Source organism: Chlorocebus sabaeus, chromosome 19 (genome assembly GCF_047675955.1).
Source record: "Chlorocebus sabaeus isolate Y175 chromosome 19, mChlSab1.0.hap1, whole genome shotgun sequence".
NCBI lineage: Eukaryota > Metazoa > Chordata > Mammalia > Primates > Cercopithecidae > Chlorocebus > Chlorocebus sabaeus.
In genome coordinates, this window is record NC_132922.1 from 33,203,719 (window position 1) to 33,223,753 (window position 20,035).

Below are 20,035 nucleotides of genomic sequence, written 5' to 3' on the forward strand. Positions count from 1 at the left end.
CGGGCGTGGTGGCACGCACCTGTAATCCCAGCTACTCCGGAGAGAGTAGAGAGAGAGTGAGACTCTGTCTCAAAAAAAAAAAATACGTTTTTTTTTGCTCCTGGAAATGGAAAGAATGGCATAACAGTTATTCTTTTTTTTGTTTTTTTGTTTTTTTTTTTTTTGAGACAGAGTCTCACTCTACTGCCCAGGCTGGAGTGCAGTGGTGTGATCTTGGTTCACTGCGACCTCTGCCTCCTGGGTTCAAGCGATTCTCCTGCCTCAGCCTCCTGAGAAGCTGGGACTACAGGCGCATGCCATCATGCCCAACTAATTTTTGTATTATTAGTAGAGGCAGGGTTTTGCCATGTTGGCCAGGCTGGTCTCAAACTCCTGACTTCGTGATCTGCCCACACTGGCCTCCCAAAGCGCTGGCACAACAGGCGTGAGCCACCGCGCCCAGCCATAACACATTATTCTTAAAGGCTTATTAGTACCATTTGATAACCACACATATAAATTAGATACATACACTTTTATATATAAAGTTCTTGTTACAATTTACTACAACCACCATAAGCCAAAGATAATACCTTGGGGTGAGGAAAGATGTTGCTCTTGCAGCTTCTCTTGAGAGAGGAGTCCTAAGTAGCTGAGAACAACATACTTTGTTTCATAGTGAAATCCCAGAGGCACAGTAGAAGAGGACGCCATTGAATTGGCTGGTGAGGCTCCAAAAAGGTCTACTTATGGATGTGTAAAACCTAAGAACAGAAAAGTAATGTTTTCAGTTTAAAGTTTATTATATGCCACTTTAAGTTGTTTCACACCAAAATGTCTTGTGCAACTCTTGGAGTGTTCTTTTTTTTTTTTTTTTTGAGGTGGAGTCTCACTCTTGTTGCTCAGGCTGGAGTGCAGTGGCGCAATCTCAGCTCACCGCAACCTCTGCCTCCCGGGTTCAAGCCACTGCACTTCAGCCTGGCGACAGAGTAAGACTCCGTCTCAAAAAAAAGTATTGCACATACAATTACATGCAGTACATAATACTTGGTAATATTAGATGACTTACTAGTTTATGTATTTACTACACTTATTGTTAGAGTGTACTCCTACTTATTTAAAAAAAAAAAAAAGTGAACTGTAAAAGTCTCAGGGCAGGTGGTCCTCTAGGAGGGATTCCAGAAAAAGGCATTGTTACTGGAAATGTCAACTCCATGGGTGTTACTGCCCCTGAAGACTGTCCAGTGGGATAAGGTGTGGAGGTGGAAGACAGTGATATTAATAATTCTGACTCTGTGTAGGCCTAGGCTAATGAGTCTGTTTGTATCTTAGTTTTTAGGAAAACAGTTTAAAAGGAAAAGAAAAAAAAAAAAGAAAATTAAAAAAAAAAAACTTATAAAAAAAGGACACAAGCAATGCACGGTGGCTCACACATGTAATCCCAGAACTTTAGAAGGCTGAGGTGGGAATTCAGGACCCCACTGCTTGAGGCCAGGAGTTCAGGACCAGCCTGGGCAATATATCAAGACTCCATCTCTACAAAAAAATTTAAAACATTAGCTGGGCGTGGTAGGGCCTGCCCATGGTCCCAGCTACTCAGGAAGCTGAGGCAGGAGGATTGCTTGAGCCGAGGAGGTCAAGACTGCAGTGAGTTACAACTGCACCACTGCACACCAGCCTGGGAAACAGTGCAAGACCCTGTCTTAAAAAAAGAGAAGACAGGGGCTGGGCACAGTGGCTCACACCTGTAATCTCAGCACTTTGGGAGGCTGAGGCGGGCGGATCACAAGGTCAGGAGATTGAAACCATCCTGGCCAACACAGTGAAACCCTGTCTCTACTAAAAATACAAAAAATTATCCGGACATGGTAGTGGGCGCCTGTAATCCCAGCTACTCGGGAGGCTAAGGCAGGAGAATAGCATGAACCCGGGAGGCAGAGCTTGCAGTGAGCCAAGATCACAACACTGCACTCCAGCCTGGGCGAAAGAGCGAGACTCCATCTCAAAAAAAAAGAGAGAGAAGACAAAAAGCTAGGTGTGCTGGCTCATATCTGTAATCCCAGCACTTTGGGAGGCAGAGGCAGGTAGATTGCTTGAAACCAGCCTGACGACAGGGTAAAACCTTGTCTCTACACAAATTTTAAAAATTAGCCAGGTATCTGGTGCACACCTATAATCCCAGCTACTCGGAAGCTGAGATGGGATGATTGCTTGAGCCCAGGAGGTAGAGGCTGCAGTGAGCCATGATCACACCACTGCACTCCAGCCTAGGTAACAGAGCAACACCTTGTCTCAATAACTAAAACAAAAATAAACAGAAGATAAAGCTTTTCGGTAACTTTTTGTGTGTTCATTCAACACACATTTTTTAAGCTGCAAGGTACTCTATAGGTATCAGACATGAACACAAATATGATAAATCACCAGACCTCAGGAGTTTTCAAACAGAGGTAAACAAAAATACATGTAACAAAAATACAGACTGGAAAAAGAGGCAATGTTGGCAAAATTTAAGATCTCTGATAAGCAAACTAAGATAAATATCCTAGAATGATAAACAATTTTTAGAAATACAAGCAGAATTTGAAATATACATAATAAAAAGGCTATAGATGTAAGTGGCTGGCACAGTGGCTCATGCTTATAATTCCAACACTGTGGAAGGCCAAGGCAAGAGGATCACTTGAGGTCAGGAATTCAACACCAGCCTGGACAACACAGTGAGACCCTGTGTCTACAAAAAATAAAATTAGCCCTGGGTGTGGTGGCATGCACCTGTAGTCCTAGCTACTTGGGAGGCTGATAAGGCAGGAGGATCACTTGAGCCCAGGAGCTTGAGGTTGTTACAGGGAGCTATGATCACATACCAATGCACTCCAGCCTGGGTGACAAAGCAGGACCATGTCTTAAAAAAAAAAAAAAATCATACTGGAGGTGGTAAGGAAGACAGACTGGAGAGTAGAGGCAAGGAGACAAGTTAGGAGAATATGGAAAAACCTCAGCGAGAGATGTAAGAAGGCATGAACTAGCATAAGAACAGAACACTGAAAAGGGGAGGATGGATAGGAAACACATTAGGAATTCAAAGATCTGTTGGTTAACTCAATGAGTGACCGACCCAGGAAGCTGTAAGGTAAGTGGTATTACTCCTATTTCTCAAACCAGATAATATAGGAAGAGCTAGTTTGCAGAAAGATAAGGAAATCACTTTAGGGTATACAGACAGTCCCGACTTACGACAGTTTGGCTTACAATTTTTTCACTTTATGACGGCACTGCGAACAGGATATGCATTCAGTAGAAACTGAACTTCAACTATCCATACAACCACTCTGTTTTTTCACTTTCAATACAGTATTCAAGAAATTTGATGGCCAGGCGCAGTGGCTCATGTCTGTAACCCCACGTGTTGGGAGGCTGACGCAGGTGGATTACCTGAGGCCAGGAGTTCAAGATCAGCCTGGCCAACGTGGCAAAACCCCATCTCTAGTAAAAATACAAAAATTAGCCAGTCGTGGTGGCGTGCGCCTATAGTCCCAGCTACTTGGGAGGCTGAGACAGGAGAATCGCTTGAACCCGGGAGGAAGAGGCTGAAGTGAGCCGAGATCACAACACTGCACTCCAGCTTGGGCAACAAGAACAAGACTCTGTCTCAAAAAAAAAAAAGAAATTTGATAAGATATTCAACACTTTACTATAAAATAGGTTTCATATTTCATGATTTTACACAACTGCAGGTTAACGAGTTTTACGCACACTTAAATGTGCTTAATGTGTGGTTGGGAATAGTGGTTCACATCTGTAATCCTAGCACTTCGGGAGGCCAAGGCAGAGGGATCACTTGAGCTTAGGAGTTTGAGACAAGCCTGGGCAACATGGCGAAATCCCATTTCTACAAAAAATTTTTTAAAAACATTTTTTGCTTAATGTGTGTTAAACATAGGCTAAGTTATATTTGGTAGGTGTATTACATGCATTTTCAACATATATTTTACACTTACGATAGGTTTCTCAGGATGTAACCCCACTGCAAGTTGAGGAGCATCTAAACCGAATTTTCAAGTACCTACAGGTCATCCAGATAGTGATACAGAATAAGCAGTTGGATATAAAGGTCTTTAAGAGGCGGGGAGCAGTGGCTCACGCCTGTAATCCCAGCACTTTAGGAGGCCCAGGCAGGTGGATCACGAGGTCAGGAGATCGAGACCATCCTGGCTAACACAGTGAAGCCCTGTCTCTACTGAAAATAGACAAAATTAGCCGGGCGTGGTGGGGGGCACCTGTAGTCCCAGCTGCTCAGGAGGCTGAGGCAGGAGAATCACTTGAACCCAGGAGGCAGAGCTTGCAGTGAGCCGAGATCACGCCACTGCACTCTAGCCTGGGTGACAGAGCGAGACTTCGTCTCAAAAAAAAAAAAGGGAAGAAAGAAAGAGGTCTAGCCTGGAGATACAAAATTCTAAGTATTCTGTGTAAATATAAGTCAACTGAATTACCTAAAAAGCGTGAATGGCCAGGAGCAGTGGCTCACGCCTCTAATCCCAGCACTTTGGGAGGCCGAGGCAGGCATATCATGAGGTCAAGAGTTCAAGACCATCCTGGCCAACATGGTGAAGCCCTGTCTCTATTAGCTGGGCATAGTGGCACATGCCTGTAATCCCAGCTACTCGGGAGACTGAGGCAGGAGAACTGCTTGAACTGGGACCCGGGAGGCAGAGGTTGCAGTGAGTTGAGATTGCGCCACTGCACTCCAGCCTGGGCTACAGAGCAAGACTCTGTCTCAGAAAAAAAAAAAAAAAAAAAAAAGAAGAAGAGTGAATGGACAGTGGGGTGCGGTGGCTCACACCTGTAATCCCAACACTTTGGAAAACAGAGATAAGAGGATTGCTTCAGGCCAGGGGTTCAAGACCAGCCTGAAAAAAAAGAAAATTAACTAAGCATGGTGGCACATGCCTATAGTCCCAGTTACTTGGGAGGCCAAGGTGGGAGGATAGCTTGAGCCCAGGAGGCTGAGGCTGCAATGAGACTGGACTGTGCCACTGCACTCCATCCTGGGTGACAGAGCAAGATCCTGTCTTTTTTTTAAAAAAAAAAATGTGAATGGAGAACAATGATTTTCAATGGGAGGGGTGTGTCAAAATATCAGGGGAAGTATAGTTTGTAAAAGGATATTCAATATACTTTCAGACTTGGAAAATGAAAATCACCTATTATTTTCAGACTACAGACTACAGAAGGTAAGGCTCAGTAAATTTTCAGTCTTGTTTGCAGCAGTGATTCTCAGTGCTGGGACAAGAAGGAAAAGAACATGCCTCCCACCGCCTATGCCACTAGAATAGAAGCCAGGGAAAATTCTTTTTTTGAGACAGAGTCTTGCTCTGTCACCCAGGTTGGAGTGCAGTGGTGTGATCTCGGCTCACAGCAACCTCTGCCTCCCGGGTTCAGGCCATTCTCCTGCCTCCACCTCCGGAGCAGCTGGGGACTACAGGCACCCGTCACCACGCCCGGCTTTTTTTTTTTTTTTTTTTTTTTTTTTAGCAGAGACGGGGTTTCACCATGTTAGCCAGGATGGTCTTGATCTCCTGACCTCGTGATTCACCCGCCTCGGCCTCCCAAAGTGCTGGGATTACAGGCGTGAGCCACCGCGCCCAGCCTGGGAAATTTTTATTTACCTTATTTTAATAAAGGAGACATGGGTTACAAAATATGTTCAGAAATACTGGTATAATCTTAAAAAGAACACAATAGAATTCACTAACATTTAAGGGGTAGTCAAAAGATGAGAAGCTGGAAGAGCAACCCTTTCAGTCCAGATTGAAACAGAAAGGTAGAAAGAAAACCAGGAAAGACTGTGATCACAGAAGTCAGGGAGGCACTTCAATAAGGCGGCAGTGAACAACTGTGTCAAACGTAGTAACATGTCAAGAAGAATGAAAATAAGAAGAGTCAGCCAGGCACAGTGGCTCACGCCTGTAATCCCAGTGCTTTGGGAGGCTGAGGCAGGCGGATCACCCGAGGTCAGGAGTTCAAAACCAGCCTGGCCAACATGGTGAAACCCCATCTCTACAAAAATACAAAAATTAGCTGGGCATGATGGCGGGTGCCTGTAATCCCAGCTACTCAGGAGGCTGAGGCAGAATTGCTCGGAGCAGGGTGGCGGAGGTTGCAGTGGGCCAAGATCATGCCATTGCACTCTAGCATGGACGACACAGCAAAGCTTCATCTCAAAAAAAAAAAAAAAAAAAAAAAAAAAAAAACAGAAAAAAACAAAAAATAAAGAAAGAAAAAAAGGGGGGAAGAACAGATAAAATTAATAACATTAATAGCAATCTAAACTTTCAGAAGTCTCTTCAGCGGCCAGGCACGATGGCTCACGCCTGTAATCCCAGCACTCTGGGAGGCTGAGGTGGGTGGATCACCTGAGGTCAGGAGTTCAAGATCAGCCTGGCCAACATGGTGAGACCCGGTCTCTACTAAAAATACAAAAATTAGCCGGGTGTGGTGGCAGGTGGCTGTAATCCCAGCTACTCGGGAGGCTGAGGCAGGAGAATCACTTGAACCTGGGAGGCGGAGGTTGCAGTGAGCCGAGATCATGCCACTGCACTATAACCTGGGTGACAGACCAAGACTCCGTCTCAAAAAAAAAAAAAAAAGGCCGGGCGCGGTGGCTCAAGCCTGTAATCCCAGCACTTTGGGAGGCCGAGACGGGCGGATCACGAGGTCAGGAGATCTAGATCATCCTGGCTAACACGGTGAAACCCCGTCTCTACTAAAAATACAAAAAAACTAGCCGGGCGAGGTGGCGGGCGCCTGTAGTCCCAGCTACTCCGGAGGCTGAGGCAGGAGAATGGCGTAAACCCGGGAGGCGGAGCTTGCAGTGAGCTGAGATCCGGCCACTGCAGTCCAGCCCGGGCTACAGAGCAAGACTCCGTCTCAAAAAAAAAAAAAAAAAAAAAAAAAAGCCTCTTTAGCAACAACACTCTTTTGCTAGAAAATAAAAAATAAAAGTCTCAGTATTTCTTTGGTGACAGGAATAAGAAAGTATTTGTTTTTGAATAAATGCTTTAAAGAATTGGCCAGGTGGGCCGGGCGCGGTGGCTCAAGCCTGTAATCCCAGCACTTTGGGAGGCCGAGACGGGCGGATCACGAAGTCAGGAGATCGAGACCATCCTGGTTCACACGGTGAAACCCCGTCTCTACTAAAAAAAATACAAAAAACCAGCCGGGCGAGGTGGCGGGCGCCTGTAGTCCCAGCTACTCGGGAGGCTGAGGCCGGAGAATGGCGTGAACCCGGGAGGCGGAGCTTGCAGTGAGCTGAGATCCGGCCACTGCACTCCAGCCTGGGCGACAGAGCTACACTCCGCCTCAAAAAAAAAAAAAAAAAAAAAAAGAATTGGCCAGGCATGGTGGCTCACACCTGTAATCCCAGCACTTTGGGAGGCCTAGGCACCTGAGGTCAGGCGGATCACCTGAGGTCGGGAGTTCGAGACCAGCCTGGGCAACCTGGTGAAACCCCATCCCTACTAAAATACAAAAATTAGCCAGGCGTGGTTGCATGTGCCTATAATACCAGTCACTCCGGAGGCTGTGGCAAGAGAATTGCTTGAGTCTGGGAGGTGGAAGTTGCAGTGAGCCAAAATCACGCCACTGCACTCCAGCCTGTATGACAGAGCTAGACGCTAGACTCCATCTCCCCCGCCACAAAAATTTGATGAGCCGAGAACAGGTTCATGCCCATAATCCCAACACTGTGGAAGGCTGAGGCAGGAAACTAGCTTGACCCCAGGAGATTGAGGCTGCAGTGAGCCTGTGATAATGCCACTGCACTCCGGCCTGAGTGACAGGGTAACACCCTGTCTCTAATTAAAAGAAAAAAAAAATTGATGTTCTCTGATTTGTTGTATTCAAATTTCTTGTATTTACCAAGAATCCATATCGCAGAAGTCGATTACCAACCCAAAAGCCAGAGACAAACTACAAATTACCAAGTTTCCAAATTTGACTTTTAGCGTAATGTTCTCCAAATTTTCTTATAAAACCTGATTGTCTAATTATAAATGTAATCTTAATCATGAATTTCATTATCTTCCATCTTTAACTCTAGTATATATGTTAAAGCCCATATATCTATATATTTGAAGGATATTTATTCATTTAAATCTAGTATAGTTTTTGGACTTTAAATGCATATTTGTCATCCTAGTTATACAGTATAAAATATCCATTCAATTTTTTTTTTTTTAATTAAAAAAAATTTTTTTTTTTTTGAGACTGAGTCTCACTCTGTTGCCCAGGCTGGAGTGCAGTGGCGCGATCTCAGCTCACTGCAAGCTCCACCTCCTGGGTTCACGCCATTCTCCTGCCTCAGCCTCCCAAGTAGCTGGGACTACAGGCGCCCACCACCATGTCCGGTTGATTTTTTTTGCTTTGTATTTTTAGTAGAGACAGGGTTTCACCGTGTTAGCCAGGATGGTCTCGATCTCCTGACCTCGTGATCCACCCGCCTCGGCCTCCCAAAGTGCTGGGATTACAGATGTGAGCCACTGCACCCGGCCTAATTTTTGAATTTTTTATAGAGATGGAGTCTCACTATGGTGCCCCAGCTGGTCTCAAACTCCAGGCCCCAAGTGATCCTCCCACTTTAGCCTCCCAAATTGCTGGGATTACAAGAGTGAGCCACCATATCTGGCCCCAGCTTCTAATTTAGCTTGAGCTTCCAGTTGTGTAGCAACGAAGCAGCTCCTTCAGGCCTATGGTTAAATGGGGGAAAAGTCACATCCCAAGAACACTATTACATAACTAGCACATTTGTATTAAATTATAGGGCAAAGGTATTGGCAATATGCCAAGTGTAAACTCCACAGCACTACTACAGGGTCAGGTCTCTAAGCACAAAATGGGAGGGAAACCCACTTCCTTTGCAACATGCTGCAGTGTCTAATAAATATATTGCACAATGGACTTTTGCATTTCTTTTTTTTTTGAGACAGAGTCTCTCTGTCACCCAGGCTAGAGTGCAGTGGCACGACCTTGGCTCACTGCAACCTCTGCCTCCTGGGTTCAAGCGATTCTCCTGCCTTGGCCTCCCAAGTAGCTGGGACTACAGGGGTGTGTCACCAAGCCCGGCTAATTTTTTGTATTTTTTGGTAGAGACAGGGTTCACCGTGTTAGCCAGGATGTTCTCTATCTCCTGACCTCCTGATCCACCCACCACAGCCTCCCAAAGTGGTGGGATTACAGGCATGAGCCACCGTGCCTGGATGGACTTTGGCATTTCTAATAAACATCATATATAAATTACATTTTCATGACACTGTTTCTAAAACATTTTTCTTTTTCTTTTTTTTTTTTTTTGAGACAGGGTCTCGCTCTGTCGCCCAGGCTGGAGTTCAGTGGCGTGATCTCAGCTCACTGCAAGCTCCACCTCCTAGGTTCATGCCATTCTCCTGCCTCAGCCTCCCAAGTAGCTGGGACTACAGACACCCGCCACCATGCCCAGCTAATTTTCTGTATTTTTAGTAAAGACAGGGTTTCACCGTGTTAGCCAGGACGGTCTCGATCTCTCAACCTCGTGATCCCTCTGCCTTAGCCTCCCAAAGTGCTGGGATTACAGGCATGAGCCACCACGCCCAGCCAATAGTCTCAATTTTATAGATGGAGGAACAAGAACGATTTATTTGCCTAAAATCATACAGCTAGTTAACATCACAACCACTTAATTGCGTACACCATCTTCACTTCCTCTTAGCCCTTAACTGTATTTATTCAACACATATTTACTGCATGCCAGGCAATGTACTAGGTGAGAGGAATGCAGAAGTGAAAACACTAACATTAGTAATACAGGAGGATACGGTAGCAAAACAAGGTGGTTTTCATAGTATCACAGACCCAGAGTACTGAAAGAAGCAAATTTGTCAGTTTTGAGAACGGATGGGGGAAAAAACAAAAAGCTAGATTGGATGAAAAGTAATTATGACCTGGGACCATCACCTAAAGCTTTTGTAGAAGCAAGGGACAAGGGGCTCAAGTCCATCCCACTATAAGCTCACCAACAGACAATTTCATATCTAAAAGGCAGATATTTAGGCCAAGCATGATGGCTCATGCTTGTAATCCCAGCACTTTGGGAGGCCAAGGCAGGCAGATCACGAGGTCAGGAGTTTGAGACCAGCCTGGCCAACACAGGGAAACCCCGTCTCCACTAAAAATACAAAAATTAGGCCAGGCTCAGTGGCTCACACCTGTAATCCCAGCACTTTGGGAGTCCGAGGCGGGCGGATCACAAGGCCAGGAGATCGAGACCATCCTGGCTAACACGGTGAAACCCCATCTCTACTAAAAATACAAAAAATTAGCCAGGCTTGATGGCAGGCACCTGTAGTCCCGGCTACTCGGGAGGCTAAGGCAGGAGAATGGCGTGAACCCGGGAGACAGAGGTTGCAGTGAGCCAAGATCGTGTCACTGTACTCCAGCCTGGGTGACAGAGCGAGACTCGTCTCAAAAAAAAAAAAAAAAAAAAAAAACTAGCTGGACATGGTGACAGGCGCCTGTAATCCCATCTACTCTGGAGGCTGAAGCAGGAGAATCACTTGAACTCGGGAAACGGAGGCTGCAGTGAGCCGAGATCGCACCACTGCACTCCAGCCCGGGCAACAAGAGCGAAACTCTGTCTCAAAAAAAAAAACAAAAACTGCTATTAATTTGTACAATTCAAACTATTAAACATATTATGTAACCCATCTGTTTCTTTCTGTGCCTTACTCTTTTCACTTTGTTCCTCTATTAAGTTTCAAGTAGAGTTGTCCCTTGGTACCCATGTGGGATTGGTTCCAAGATACCTGCGGATTCCAAAATCCTCAGATGCTCAAGTTCCTCATACAAAATGGTGTGGTATTTGTGCATAACCTACTCACTTCCTTCTTCTCATATACTTTTCAGTCATTTCTAGATTACTTACAATACCTGACACAATGTAAATGTCATTTAAATAGCTGTTATACTGTATTGGTATCATTTGTATTGTTTTTAGTTATTTGTGTTTTCCCCCCAAATATTCTCCAATCGAGATTGGTGGAATCTGCAGAGATATGGAAACTGGATAGAGAGCTAACTGTGGCTGCAGCCAGACAGACAGCCTAAGAAAACCTAGAGTAACCTCATGCTGTGTTTATGTATTCATTTGTCATCATCTCCAAAACCAACCACAAGTAAAACATCCATGAACCTTCAACAACAAATATATATCCACAATTCTACAACATATGGTTTATTTTCTTTTTTAAACTAGATTTCTATTACAAGTACCAGTCCAAGTTCCAGAATGCTACCAGTGCTGATTATATTGTAGGAATTAGACACATTTTATGAAACATAATCAGAAGGTACACAGCAGCTATTAAATCTTACTATAAACTGGGCACGGGAGCTCATGCCTATACTTCCCAGCACTTTGGGAAGCCGAGGTGGCTGGATCACTTGAGGCCAGGAGTTGGAGACCAGCCTGGCCAACATGGCGAAATCCCATCTCTACTAAAAATATAAAAATTAGTCAGGCGTGGTGGCATGTCCCTGTAATCCCAGCTACTCAGGAGGCTGAGGCATGAGAACCACTTCAACCAGGAAAGCAGAGGTTGCAGTGAGCCCAGATTGCACCACTGCACTCCAGCCTGGGCGACAGAGGGAGACTCGTCTCCAAAAAAAAAAAAAAAAAAAAAAAAAACCTACTATTAGTTCTTATGTAAAGCAAACATGCAGCAACATGAAAGTCTTTTGTATGTTTCCCAAACTTGTCCCATCAAATTACTTTGGATGCCTTTTAAAAAAGACATTCCTGGCCGGGCGCGGTGGCTCAAGCCTGTAATCTCAGCACTTTGGGAGGCCGAGACGGGCGGATCACGAGGTCAGGAGATCGAGACCATCCTGGCTAACACGGTGAAACCCTGTCTCTACTAAAAAAAATACAAAAAACTAGCCGGGCGAGGTGGCGGGCGTCTGTGGTCCCAGCTACTCGGGAGGCTGAGGCAGGAGAATGGCGTGAACCCGAGAGGCGGAGTTTGCAGTGAGCTGAGATCCGGCCACTGTACTCCAGCCTGGGCGACACAGCGAGACTCTGTCTCAAAAAAAAAAAAAAAAAAAAAAAAAAGACATTCCTAAACCGGGTGTGGTGGCTCACGCCTGTAATCCCAGCATTTTAGGAAGCCAAGGCAGGCGGATCACGAGGTCAAGGAGAACGCGACCATCCTGGCCAACATAGTGAAATCCTGTCTCTACTAAAAATACAAAAATTAGCTGGGCGTGGTGCACACACTTGTAGTCCCAGCTACTTCAGGAGACTGAGTGAGGAGAATTGCTTGAACCTGGGAGGCAGAGGTTGCAGTGAGCTGAGACAGTGAAACTGCACTCCAGCCTGGTGACAGAGCAAGAATCCATCTCAAAAAAAAAAAAAAGAATTATTAAGTACTCCAATAATACAGAGTTGAACACAACTATAATCCCAGTCTACAAAGAAAAAAATAAAAATTCACATTCGATAAATCCATCACAAATCAAAAATCTGTAATTTTAAACATTAATAGACCAGACGAAGTTGCTCATGCCTGTAATCCCAGCACTTTGGGAGGTCAGGCAGGCAGATCACCTAAGGTCAGGAGTTTGAGACCAGCCTGGCCAACATGGTGAAACCCCATCTCTACTAAAAATACAAAAATAAGCAGGGTGTGGTAGCGTGCATCTGCATTCCCAGCTACTCAGGAGGCTGAGTCAGAAGAATCGCTTGAACCCGGGAAGCAGAGGTTGCAAAGAACCGACATCGCACCACTGCACTCCAGCCTGGACAACAGAGTGAGATTCTGTCTCAAAATAAAAAAGTAGGCCGGGCGCAGTGTCTCATGCCTGTAATCCTAGCACTTTGGGAGGCCGAGGTGGGTGGATCACGAGGTCAGGAGATGGGGACCATCCTGGCTAACACGGTGAAACCCCATCTCTACTAAAAATACAAAAACTTAGCCAGGCGTGGTGGTGGGTGCCTGTAATCTCAGCTACTTGGGAGGCTGAGGCAGGAGAATTGCTTGAACCTGGGAGGTGGAGCTTGCTGTGAGCTGAGATCGCGCCACTGCACTCCAGCCTGGGCAACAGAGCAAGACTCCGTCTCAAAAAATAAATTTAAAAAATTGGCCAGGCGCGGTGGCTCAAGCCTGTAATCCCAGCACTTTGGGAGGCCGAGACGGGTGGATCACAAGGTCAGGAGATCGAGACCATCCTGGCTAACCCGGTGAAACCCCGTCTCTACTAAAAAATACAAAAAACTAGCCGGGCGAGGTGGCGGGTGCCTGTAATCCCAGCTACCCGGAGGCTGAGGCAGGAGAATGGCGTAAACCCAGGAGGCGGAGCTTGCAGTGAGCTGAGATCTGGCCACTGCACTCCAGCCTGGGCGACAGAGGGAGACTCCGTCTCAAAAAAAAAAAAAAAAAAAAAAAAATTAAAATTAAATAAAAAAGCAAACTTAACAACAACAACAAAAAATTAAGCTTCTTGGGCCCGGCACGGTGGCTCACGCCTGTAATCCCAGCACTTTGGGAGGCCGAGACGGGCGGATCACGAGGTCAGGAGATCGAGACCATCCTGGCTAACATGGTGAAACCCTGTCTCTACTAAAAATACAAAAACTAGCCAGGCGAGGTGGCAGGCGCCTGTAGTCCCAGCTACACAGGAGGCTAAGGCAGGAGAATGGCGTGAACCCGGGAGGCGGAGCTTGCAGTGAGCGGAGATCACGCCACTGCCCTCCAGCCTGGTCGACAGAGCAAGACTCCATCTCAAAAAAAAAAAAAAAATTAAGTTTTTGGTTATCAGCTCTTTAGTCTCATGACTCACCGGTGGCTTGAATAAGGAATTTTTTTTAAGTTCCACAAGTTAACATGGAGTCCAAAGCTATTTTCTAATCCATGCTTTACCAACTCCTATTGAATTCTAGGACTTTCTCTGAAAGAGCGTAAAATAATCCTAATAAAAATTATGAAATGGCCAGGTGCGGTGGCTCACACCTGTAATCCCAGCACTTTGGGAGGCTTAAGGCGGGTGGATTACCTGAGGTCGGGAGTGAAGACCTCACAAGAGTGAAACTCCATCTCAAAAAAAAATTATGAAATGGCAAAAAATTCACCCCATCCATCTGAAAAATGCAACTGGACAAGTATCATTTTTAAAACTCACTAGACACTAGAACTCTAGTGTAGACACTACTCCCTTTCCAATTAAAATAGGCCTAATTGTTCAATCCTATGTTAAGAGCTACCCAAAAATATTTTCACTCAGGAGTTGGCATATGCAGATAATTCACAGACGACTGCCTTACTTTCATCCCGTCCTAAATAATCTGACTTTCACAATAATGAGGCTTCCTGTATATGGCTTGTGTAAAATGAGAACATAAAATTCAGTTACTCTGTTCCACTTCTAGATATATACCAGAGAAAAATGAAAACACACGTCTACACAAAAATTTGCACATGAATGCTGAAAGCAGCATTACGGACCAGGCGTGGTGGCTCATGCATATAATCTCAGCACTTTGGGAGGCAGAGGCAGGAGGATCACATGAGTCCAACAATTTCAGACTAGCCTGGGCAACACGGCAAAACCCCATCTCTACAAAAAACACACAAAAAATTAGCTGGGTATGGTGGTGTGTGCCTGTAGTCCCAGTTACTCAGGATGCTGAGGCAGGAGAATCACTTGAACCCAGGAGAGAGGTTGCGGTGAGCTGAGATGGCGCTATTGCACTCCAGCCTGGGCAACAAGAGTGAAACGCCATCTGAAAAAAAAACAAAAACAAAAACAAAAACCGGCCGGGCACAGTGGCTGACACCTGTAATCCCAGCACTTTGGGAGGCTGAGGTGGGTGGATCACGAGGTCAGGAGATCGAGACCATCCTGGCTAACACGGTGAAACCCCGTCTCTACTAAAAATACAAAAAAAAAACTAGCCGGGCAAGGTGGCGGGCGCCTGTAGTCCCAGCTACTCCGGAGGTTGAGGCAGGAGAATGGCTTAAACCCGGGAGGCGGAGCTTGCAGTGAGCTGAGATCCGGCCACTGCACTCCAGCCCAGGCTACAGAGCGAGACTCTGTCTGCTAATGGGTATGAGAGTCTCTTTTTGAAGTGATGAAAATGATTGTGGTGGTGGGTGTACAACTCTGTAAATATACTAAAAAGCAGTGAACTGTACAATGGTGAGTTGTATGGTATGTTAATTATATTTCAATAAAGTTGCTAAAAAAAAAATCAGCTACTCCGATCCTTTTGTGGTTCATAAAGAACTGGGTTTCATGCTAATATGTGACATGTGACTCCCTCAAACCATGTTGCCCCTTGGGCTCACTGGCACATTACCGTCTGAGGAGGAAAAATTAAAAAAATAAACTAATCTGAAAATACTACCCACCCTGACTCTGTATATATATTAAACAAGAACTCTTGGTGAACATTTACTTGGAATAAGATACAAATCAAAATCCTGTCTAAAAAATGATAAATGCAGACTGGAACTACTAAGTTTAAAACTTGTGTTTTGTATGCCTAAAGTATTTCACAATAAAATATATATAAATATGTATTAGGCACGGTGGCTCATGCCTGTAATCCCAGCACTTTGGGGGGCCGAGGCAGACGGATCACGAGGTCAGGAGATCGAGACCATCTAACACAGTGAAACCCAGTCTCTACTAAAAAAATACAAAAAATTAGCCAGGCGTGGTGGCAGGCGCCTGTAGTCCCAGCTAATCGGGAGGCTGAGGCAGGAGAATGGTGTGAACCCAGAAGGCAGTTTGCAGTGAGCCGAGATCGCGCCACTGCATTCCAGCCTAGGCGACAGAGTGACTCTGTAATAATATTTTTTTAAAAAACATATATTTATTTAATGAATAAACATTTTTTTTTTTTTGAATCGGGGTCTCTCTGTCACCCAGACTGAAGTAGTGGAGCAATCGCAGCTCACAGCAGCCTTGATCTCCCGGGCTCAAGCAGTCCTCCCTCTCGCCTCAGTCTTCCAAGTAGCTGGGACCTATGCCCGGCTAATTTTTTTTTTCTTTTTCTTTTTTTTTTAATTTCTTGTGAAGACAAGGTCTCCTTATGTTGCCCAGGCTGGTCTCGAACTCCTGGGCTCAAGCAATGCTCCTGCCTGAGTCTCCCAAAGTGCTGCGATTACAATAAGCCATCGCATACAGTCAAATAAAATGTTTTTAATAATGATTATTACTGTTGCAAACCACTCGTCCTAAAAGCTTAGTGTGTGTGATATTTAATAAATGTTTATTAGATTATGTGCTAGTAAACACAAGTCTGTTTTTTTACAAGACTGGTTGGATATAGCCTTAGACATCTTTCAATTGAATTCAACTACTGGTCCTTGCTGTAGGAGACAGCTTAAAATAAAATAAAGAGTGAATCCAACTACTGAATATACTCTTCCACATAAAAAAATGAGCCATTGGAAAAAAAATACAGGATAGTACCTGACCATTCAGAGTAAAAAGATTTTCAATACCTTTAACTGCCTATTACCAAATGAAGAATGCTTCATTTGGGGGAGACAGGTGGTTAAAAATGAAAAGAATATTTCATGGCGGGGGTGTAAAAACAAAAGTATCACCCGGCATGGTGGCTCACACCTGTAATCCCAACACTTCGGGAGGCCGAGGCAGGTGGATGACCGGAGGTTGGGAGTTCGAGACCATCCTGACTAAACATGGTGAAACGCTGTCTCTACTAAAAATACAAAATTAGCCAGGCGTGGTGGTGCATGCCTGTAATCCCAGCTACTCGGGAGGCTGAGGCTGGGGAATCGCTTGAACCCGGGAGGCGGAGGTTGCGGTAAGCCGAGATCAAGCCATTGCACTCCAGCCTGGGCAATAAGAGTGAAACTCTTGTCTCAAAAAAAAAAAGAAAAGAATAAAAGAAAGAATGTATCTGAAGGGTGTGGCAACTCACTCATCCGAGGTCACACAAGTCAGGGCAGAGAGCAACATTCTGCTTTATACTAAACCTCCAGGGGAAATCTTACAATTTCGCCATAGAAGTTTTTGTTTTGTTTTACGTAACAACAACAACAAATAAAAGTAAGGAGAGAGGGCTGTCAGCTTAGTTCACAACTTCTAAACAGAGACAGTGAGATAGCTATTTTGGATAAACAAACACTTGTGCAGGGAGTGGCTGGGAGCTAACCAAAGCTATCAGTCAACAGCATGGGAACAACTGGACAGATCCGTCCGATTTTCAACGCTAGGTTAGAGCCTCCACTCAAAAAGTCGGTTATGAAGGCAAAAAACAGGATCTTCACAGAATGTTGGGAGGATAAATCAAAGGGGAAAAATGACTCCATGTGAACTGTATTGCCTCCAAGGGCAAGAAGGCAGTTTTTTTCCTGAAAAAAGAATGGGTGTCAGAACAGCAGTGAATTAAGGTTAAGAAACAAGACTTCTAACAATCTCTGAAAAGAAACGACTAAGACTGGCAAAGATAATCTTCAAGTGTCCTAAGGGAATCGCAGGAAAACCTTTCCCTCAAACAAAAAGAAGTCGCCGTTCCCCAGTTTAGCACTAAAAATGGACCCGGGTTTTCCACGTGAAGCTGTCTGTGGGGAAGGACAGCGGCGTGGAGCCAGGGCCGAGCTCCTCCGCCTCCGGCACCCCACGCCGGGAGAAGCCTGCTCAGCGGCGGGGCCGGGCGGCCAGGTCCGGTCTCGGTGAAGCGGACCCCTAAGTTCCGAGCACCTTCGGGCGAAAGAGCGCCAGTGTAGACACACACACTCAAACTCACGCGTCGTCGGAACCACTGGGGAGTCAGCCGGTGGCTCGATACGGTCTCTGGGCACTTTCCTACCCAGGTGAAAACCACCTCCTCACACAGCTCAGCCTTCCCGGAACCCCACTCCCCTCACCTGGCCCTGGCCCCTGCCCCAGAAGAGATGAAAGAGGCGGCGGCGGCGGTTGCTTCCGACAGGGTCCCCCAGCGGCGGTGAATGCTCCGACCCGCGGCCCTAATCTACCGCCGCCGCCATGTTGGAGGGTGAGGTCACCCGGCGTGCCTTCGTCACGGCCGGCGTCGGGGCGGGACCAGGGCGACCGGAGAACCGGAAGGGTATCCGGGGCGGAAGCACCGACCACCGAGGCCGGAGGTCTCTCAGCGCAGATGTGACCTGAAGACCCAAACCCTCCTAGCCCGCCCAAATCTATGATTGCTGACGTTCGGAAATTGAGTCTCCCAAATAATTTCTGGAGTCGAGGAGTTGGGATTCTGACCGGCTGGCCGGTGTGCCGGAGGAAGGGCTGGCGATTCCAGGGAAAGAAGTCTTAGTGCGTACACAGCCTATGTTCAGTTCCACAAACATGTATTGAGTTGCAAGTGTTTGCCAAGGGAGCAGGTCAAATAAGTATCTACACAGTCACTACAGCCGCGGTGTTGGCCACTAGTTGGGGCAGATGGTCCTTGAAGGTTGGGAAGGAATTCCGGGGAGAGGATAGAGCGGGGTCGTGTAGAGAGGTCCTCCTAGGCGAAGGGAGCTGGCTGAGCAGAAGCGCCACGGCATGAAGGAAGTCCTAACAGTAGTAACCTGTTTTTGTTAACAGTACCTAGCACAGCGCCTGGAACATACTTAACTTGTATTAATGGATGTTTGTTTACTTGAATCCAAGAGTTCTTTGGAGGAGTGTCGGAAGGTATGTAGGAGAGAGGATACAATGTGTTTTAGGGAGAGCAAATTGCCCATGGTGTGTGTACTGAACTGGAACAAGGAGGGCATTGACAAGGAGAAGACTGAGCCAGATCAGAAGTGATAAAATCCTGATGGGGAGTGACTGCAAGTGGATACAGGGTTTCTTTTTGGGGTGATGGTGGCACGACTCTTTGAAATACTGAAAACTATTGAATTGTACACTATAGGTGAATTGTATGGTATGAGATCTATATCTCATACAAAGCAACTCTAAATGAAGTGATTTAAAATAGTTGAACTGCTATTGTGGGGCTGGTGCCACAGGATGCTTTTTAAGCCCGAGTGACTGAGGAAAGGATGGTGCCACTAATAGAGACATAAGAGTTTTGCAAAGGAAAAGCTTAGTGACCTTGGAGAACTAAGAGTACAAACCGGGTGGGGTAGATCACTCCTGTAATCCCAGCACTTTGAGAAGCCAAGGTGTCGGATCACTTGAGGTTAGGAGTTTCAGACCTGCCTGGCCAACATGGTGAAACTTCCCATCTCTACTAAAAATACAAAAAAACCATCTCTACTAAAAATACAAAAAATTGGCCGGGCGCGGTGGCTCAAGCCTGTAATCCCAGCACTTTGAGAGGCCGAGGCGGGCGGATCACGAGGTCAGGAGATCAAGACCATCCTGGCTAACATGGTAAAACCCCGTCTCTACTAAAAATACAAAAAACTAGCCGGGCGAGGTGGTGGGTGCCTGTAGTCCCAGCTACGCGGGAGGCTGAGGCAGGAGAAAGGCCTAAACCCGGGAGGCGGAGCTTGCAGTGAGCCGAGATTGCGCCACTGCACTCCAACCTGGGTGATAGAGCAAGACTCTGTCTCAAAAAATAAAAAATAATAAAAAATACAAAAAATTAGCCGGGTATGGTGGCACAAGCCTGTAATCCCAGCTACTTGGGAGGCCGAGGCAGGAGAATTGCTTGAGCTTGGGAGGCGAAGGTTGCAGTGAAATGAGTAACCATAAATGAAGACTTTTTTTTTTTTTTTTTGAGGCAGAGTCTCACTCTGTCGCCCAGGCTGGAGTGCAGGGGCGCGATCTCAGCTCACAGCAACCTCTGCCTTTCAGGTTCAAGCGATTCTCTTGCCTCAGCCTCCCGAGTAGCTGGGATTTCAGGCATGCATCACCACGCCCGGCTAATTTTGTATTTTTAGTAGAGGCAGAGTTTCTCCACGTTCGTTAGGCTGGTCTTGAACTCCTAACCTCAGGTGATGCGCCTGCCTTGGCCTCCCAAAGTGCTGGGATTACAGACGTGAGCCACGCGCCTGGCTTTTTTTTAAATGTTTTATAGAGACGAGGTTTC

At 46.0% G+C, this 20,035-nt stretch overlaps 1 protein-coding gene and 1 non-coding gene across 15 annotated transcripts in view; one reads left to right on the plus strand and one right to left on the minus strand.

Moving 5' to 3' along the window:
• Positions 1 to 18,063, minus strand: part of BCL2L13 (BCL2 like 13) — a 96,721-nt gene extending 78,658 nt beyond the window's left edge. For 2 of the 14 annotated variants that reach the window (XR_012089590.1, XM_073007079.1), the window contains exons 1-2: positions 17,910 to 18,063; positions 573 to 743 (exon numbers count right to left, since the gene is read on the minus strand). Coding sequence is in view for 7 of the 14 variants with exons in the window: in XM_073007079.1 (XP_072863180.1) it covers positions 573 to 693 (121 nt within the window). In the remaining 7 variants the exon portion in view is untranslated. Of the gene's footprint in view, positions 1 to 572; positions 744 to 17,909 lie in introns of those variants that run through there. The other 12 variants (XR_012089589.1, XM_073007080.1, XM_073007073.1 and 9 more) reach the window with 8 other exon arrangements.
• Positions 15,269 to 15,373, plus strand: LOC140709215 (small nucleolar RNA U13). Its single transcript, XR_012089609.1, has one exon. It is a non-coding gene; the product is annotated as a small nucleolar RNA U13 (small nucleolar RNA).
• Positions 18,064 to 20,035: the final 1,972 nt, after the last annotated feature.